The sequence below is a fragment of the Pelodiscus sinensis genome, chromosome 5, assembly GCF_049634645.1.
Source record: "Pelodiscus sinensis isolate JC-2024 chromosome 5, ASM4963464v1, whole genome shotgun sequence".
In the NCBI taxonomy this organism is placed as follows: domain Eukaryota; kingdom Metazoa; phylum Chordata; order Testudines; family Trionychidae; genus Pelodiscus; species Pelodiscus sinensis.
The window spans coordinates 85,353,994-85,359,993 of record NC_134715.1 but is presented as its reverse complement, the minus strand read 5'-3'; the positions used below and the strand labels follow the sequence as shown (position 1 = coordinate 85,359,993).

Here is a 6,000-nt window from a genome sequence, read left to right as displayed (position 1 = left end):
GAAGAGGCAGAATGCTTTTTGAAGGCAGAGTTCCACAATCACTGTTCACAAGACTGAGCTGTAAATAAGATGGGTTGTTTCTCTATATTTTCTTGTTATGCTAAGCTATATTGGTCTTTATACACAGTATCCTCAGGAATGAAAAAACCTTGGGGAAGAATAACTTTTTTGCAAATATTTTCAAATTCACTGCACTGGGTTACTAACTGAAATGTCTTACTACAACCTTGAAGAGGATTTCCATGCTCAGAGGTAACAAAGGGGAAAGTTACAGTACCCTGCAGTTTGTAAGAACTAATCTATTTTCTTAATATAGATTGCAGACTATAAACTCACAAAGGTTTTATCAAGAAGTTTAGAACCTTTATTTTCTGCTTAAGAGTCCACTGAAAAGACAATTTTTATAATAGAGTATCATGTATGTAATAACACAAGACATATCTTTAAGAATAGGATATAGTTTTTATAGATCCAGTAAAGACTGTATCTATGCACTTGACATCTGATGCTGGAAAACTCTTTAAGGACTAAAATGGCAATATCGCTTTAAGATTATAGGGACAAATGAATTTAAATATGCATTTTATAGATTAGATATATAAGGAGTCTGAGACACCCTCTTCCTCAGTTGGAGTGAATAGACATAAATTGAAAATATTTTGCTATTAAAATGCCCTCCAAAATTAGTTTTGAGGTTGACTCCTGGTGAAAAATGTGATTTTAAAGAATGCTATTTGATTTTTTAAATATAATATTATTCAGTTTCCAGCTATCTACCAATAGAGACCAGTGTTCTAAGATGAAAGTAGAGAAATTGAGACAGCCATTTTATACATACAAGACAAAGACAAGACTTTGATCTAAAGACTGTCCTGCCCAGATGGGAGGTTAGAAGGAATGACAGTTTTAGAAGGAAAAAAAGAAAAGAAAATGAATAACTTATTTTCAATAACTCTTCTGATCTTTACTGACACACTTGAAAGTAAGCTCACATTGATTCTAAAAACTTAACCTGTCTCCCTCAATACATGCGGATGCATAATAAACAATATTTTAGGGGTTTCAATTCTCTTTAGCTTTTTGACAGTTTTCCTTCACACGGCCCAATTGTGTCTTTTCTCTCTCTGGATGTCTAACAACATAAAAAAGTTATTTCCGCATGGGAGTGCCTTATAGAAATGAGTAGGATGTTGTCTGGGTTATCTGGTGCTGAGTGGAATTTCAGTGCTGTTAAACGTGTCTGTTTATGTATACACATGATCTGTTCGCCAGCGTGTGTGTGTACGTGTGTCTATACCTTTGGGCAAGGATTCTCCCCTCCCCTTTTTTTCACGGCTGTAGAGATATTTGATCCCATTGTATGGCTCAGGTTCTTTCTGAAGGGAAAGAGGCTTTGTTTAGCTGTAGCTCTGCTTGTTAAGGAATGAGTTCCCCCTCCAGAGCCCAGTCCTGCCCAGCGCTCCCTGCAGGGTGCAGGCTAACCCTGGTGTGGAGAAGCCCCATTACCTACACAGAGGCTACACGCAGGATTGATGCCGATTCCATAACCATATCCCAGTGGCCCTCCGTTTAGCGAGTGTCGGGGCTGGAAGCTGTGACCAAGCTGCCGGCTGGTCGCTTCTCAGTGCAGCGCAGCGCCCCGCCGCTGGCTTTAGGCGGGCTCCCGGGCTGCTCCCCGCGCTCCGCAGCGTCCGAGAGCTCGTCCTGATAACGTGTGAGGCCCCTCTGGCTGACACCCGGCGTCACGCGACACCGAGTGTCCGACCCGCCCCCCCCCCCCCCAGCCCCCTCGGGCAGTGGCTCAAAGGGAGGGGCCCGGCGGGAACTGGATGAGCCTGACTGGGGGAGCCCAGCCGAGACGCCCGAGCGAGCAGCGGCCCGGGCCGGGGGGGCGTGGCTGGAGGAGGAGCAGGTTGGCGGTGGCGCTGCGCTCCCTCCACCACTGCCGAGGCTGCCGCTGCCGCGGTGTCTGAGCGCTCCGGAGGCTCGTGGCAGCGCCGGGCGCGAGGAGCAGCATGGAAGGGTCCTGCCTGGCCTGGGAGCTGGCGGGCGCCGTGCTGCTGCCGCTGCTGCTGGGCTTTCCAACAGGTGGGGCTGTGCCGCGCGGGGGCTCCGCGCTCCTCCGCCTGCTTCGTGCGCGGGGGGGACGGTGCATCCAGGAACCGGGGAGGGAAGGGGCAGCACGCACCGGCTTCTCCGCTCCCTGCGCGGGGCTGGCAGCGCGGCCGGTGTGGAGGAGTTTGGGGATAAAGGCAACTCCTAATGCACCTCCGCCTGGGCCGAACTGAACAGCCAGTAGCCGGCGGAAAACACGTCAAGCCGGCTCCCTCCTTCCAGCACCTGTGCGCCTCTCTGCCGAGGCAGAGGAGAGTGGCGGCCTTGCCTATCCCCCCCCCCCCCCGGTAAAGACACCCCAGCTGTGTTTAGTGTGAAAACTCTGGCTGCAAACAGTCGGAACAGCGGGTCGCACGGAGGGGCAGGTTCCTCCCGCTATTCCGAAGTCCCTCCCGCTCCCGGGGGCTGGGGCTTTGGCTTTGTTGCGCTGCGGTGAGTGCTGCTGCCCTGCGTTTCAGTTGCAGGAACTTTGCGAAGCTTTGCTTAGTTTGGCCCGCCAATGAGTCGCTTGAGCGCGAGTTTTGGAGACGCGTGAGCAGTGCTTTCTGCTGGCAGAGTTGCATTGGTTTTGGAGGGGCAGCAGGGTAGCCTGAGAGCTACCGAAGTGTCTCATTGGGGGACTGACCAGGGAGTCAAAATAATCATTGCTGTTGAGCCAGTGGAATCCGCATTTTTGTTCATATTCCCCATTCGAGGTCTGGCTGCGCGCCCCGGTAGAGGTGCTGCCCATAGTCAGGGAAAAGGGGCGGTAGTTAATCCAGATTTGTTCCGAGAACTGTTATCTGCCGGGGAGAGGGGTTTTGCATCTGATTACTGTTTTGTCAGTAAAACTATCTCTCCATCAGTACAAAACGTCCCTGTGGTTAGATTGCTGTTAACCGAAATAGTAACGAGAAATGCTTCCAAGAGCCGCAGTCCGGTGTAGCCCCAGTGGCGAAGTTGTAAGTAAAGTATAGCAGACCTTTTCGTGCGGTCGCTGATTTCCATCTTTTTTTCTCCCATTTAACTGCTCTCCGGAATGAACCGTTTCATGGCTGAATTTAGTAGCGCATCTCCTAGTCAAAGTGGTTTTGCGTTTTGTTAGTCTTGTGCGAGGCAAGTTTTTCATCTGTTCTTTCCCAGTAAGAAAACCTACCAAACCCTCTTTTGAAGGAGGTTGTTCTTGTACCGGGCTTGTGGATTTTTAGGTCCTTTCACCCATGCCATACAGGACTGTCCTAAAGAACTGAATTGATGGTAATTGAACCAATGGGGCAGCACCAATGCATGTTTATCATGCCATTGTCATGCTAATATATTGCCCTTTTATTTGGACAAGTCACTCCGACTTGGCATTTAGCAATTCCTGTCACCTTCATTCATGCTAAATTTTACCCTATTCTGCAGGTAGTCCAGCTGAAGTACACGGGGGTAATTTGTAGCGGAAGGAATGTAGTCAATTCCGAAAAGGTTGCAAAATCAGTCTCAGCTAGCATATGTGTGAAACCTGAGCAGTTGCCATCATCTGGATTTAAATTGTATAGAAGGTCAGACAGTGTCAAACCCAAGTCAAATTACCGATGTCATCTGTCAGTGCAGTAACTGCAATATGTCAGGCTGACAGAGATGAGATTTCCCCATCAAAATATTTAATCAAAAACATGTAGGAGAGAAGCTATCAAATATTCTCAGAGACACAAATTCATCCCTAGGATAACTAATGGTTTATAGGAGTTGCACCAGGGATGAATACAGTTCACCATTTGTATGAGCACTGGAAACCTGACAATATAAAAAAGCTAATGGTGGAGGAAAGCAGTGGATGGTGACAAAACATGAGTGGTGATGGAACTCAGTTCTAACAATTTTTTAAAGAAGTGGTCTTGCAAATAACCCTCTCTGGCCCAGCGATTCTTTAATTTGTCCACAATGGAATGAGATAGAGAGACAGACAGACTGACTCTGTAGACATGGATAGTGCACTAGGAGTGGCAGTCTCTCTCATGCCGTTCACTGAATTTTACAGTTATTTAGCCACAATGGAAAAGCTTCAGCAGGACCGAGTAAGAGAGATTTTCCTATAGCTCAGTGGTTAGGGCACTTAGTAGCAGACTGCTTCCCCTGGAAAACTTGAACCATGAGTCTGCCATATCCCAAGTGAGTACTCTAACCACTGGGCTAAAAATTATGAGAGGGTTGTCCTCTTGCTGCCCTTTTACCCTCAGGCTACTTAAAAAAATGGCATAGGTGCCTGACACCAAGAGAGGGGTAGTAGCTGAGGGCTTGTCTACACTAGGAATGTTAAAATATGTGTGTGTGTTTTGGTAAACATGTAACTTCTGAAATGTTCAGTGGCTACACAATAACACATGTGGGGCGGGAGAGACAGTTTCATGGGAGCCAGCTTAAAAATCAGCTCCCTATGCATGCTGACTCCTGCCTGCCCCCTACACTGCTGCCTCTGTATCAGAGGCAGCAATGTGGAAGGCAGGTAGGCATCTCTCTGGCTGTCAGTGTTGGCTCCCTGCGAGCGCTGGCTCCTGCCTGCTCCCCCTACCAATCAATGTTGCTGTCTTTGTATCAGAGGCAGCAGTGTGTGTGGGGGGGCGGAGGGCATGGCAGCAGCACGGGAGGGAGCTTATGTGTAACCCTGAAGGTTAACTGATGAGCCTAGGCTCATTGGTTAATGTACACAATCATATCCCTAGTCTACACTTACAGTGCTGTCGCTGCACTTGTGCAGGCTGCTATGCTGCTGAAGCACTTAGGAAGCTTCTCCCATCAGCCTAGAGATATGTAGCTATGTTGATGGGAGAAGCCACAACCCTGAGCAAGTTAGTTTTATCGACATAAGTTTGTAATGTAGACCAAGCCTGAGAACCCCAAGCTCAGATTGGTGCCTGTCTCTGAGGTTACGTCTACACTGCAGGCTTTTGCCGAAAGAAAGTATGCTAATGAAGCGCTCATTAGCATTTGTCACACTGTCATTTGCATAATCTCTGCCGATGCTTTTTGCGCAAGAGGTTCTCGAGCAAAAATAAGCAGTGTAGACAGATCTGTTTTGCGCAAAATAAATCCTTTTGCACAAGATCCTTATACCTCCTTTTTTGAGGCATAAGGATCTTGCGCAAAAGGTTTGTTTTTTTTGCACAAAATAAATCCAACTACAAGGCTTGTTTTTGCGCAGAAACCTCTTGTGCAAAAAGCATCGACAGAGAATATGCAAATGACAGCATGACAAATGCTAATGAGTTCTTCATTAGCATACTCTGCTGGCAAAAGGCTGCAGTATAGACGTAGCCTGAGAGGGGCAAGGCTTAGCATTAACCCATTGGCTCGATATCTCCCATTGGCTAGTTTAGGCAAGGCATCCCCTAGCATGCTAGCTTTTGTGAATCTCATTCTAAGGCACCTGTTTCTCCCTGTTTATTGTTGAGAGAGCATGGGGGGCAAACTCAGGCTTTATGAGTCCCAGTGATTTCCTAGAGCCCTAAAAGTTAGGTGTGGTAAAGCTGAGCATAGCCTCGCCTAAGTTTCTAGTCCGTAATTACATATATAAAATACCATTTCAGTGGTTTAGTTCTGTACAGAAATTACATGGGTCATAAGGATCACAAAACCAAACAACAAAAAACCCCTCCTACAAGAGGTTACTCCCCCAAACTTCTTGTAAACACATACAATATTTTTATGTTTAACCTCCCATAATGTCTGCTAACCTCCAGATACCATTTCTGACTCCAACCCCTTAAGTAGTCTTCTGGTTGTCCCTGACCTTCAAGTCAGCCCTCCCTTTCCTCAGGAAAAGCCTGGGAAAACAGGTCAGCATTGCAGTATGTCCTGAAGGTCACCAAGTCCAGGCTGTGTTGTCAAGGAGTAGAAGGAGGAGAGGAGATTATTTCTTTC

At 47.3% G+C, this 6,000-nt stretch overlaps 1 protein-coding gene across 1 annotated transcript in view; it reads left to right on the top strand.

Moving 5' to 3' along the window:
- The first annotated feature begins 1,842 nt into the window (after window positions 1–1,842).
- The window catches only part of KIT (KIT proto-oncogene, receptor tyrosine kinase), a 76,013-nt gene continuing 71,855 nt past the window's right edge, over window positions 1,843–6,000 (top strand). The window contains exon 1 of the mRNA XM_075930410.1: window positions 1,843–2,088. Within this exon, the coding sequence (XP_075786525.1) occupies window positions 2,016–2,088 (73 nt within the window). The 5' untranslated portion in view covers window positions 1,843–2,015. The remainder of the gene's footprint in view (window positions 2,089–6,000) is intronic.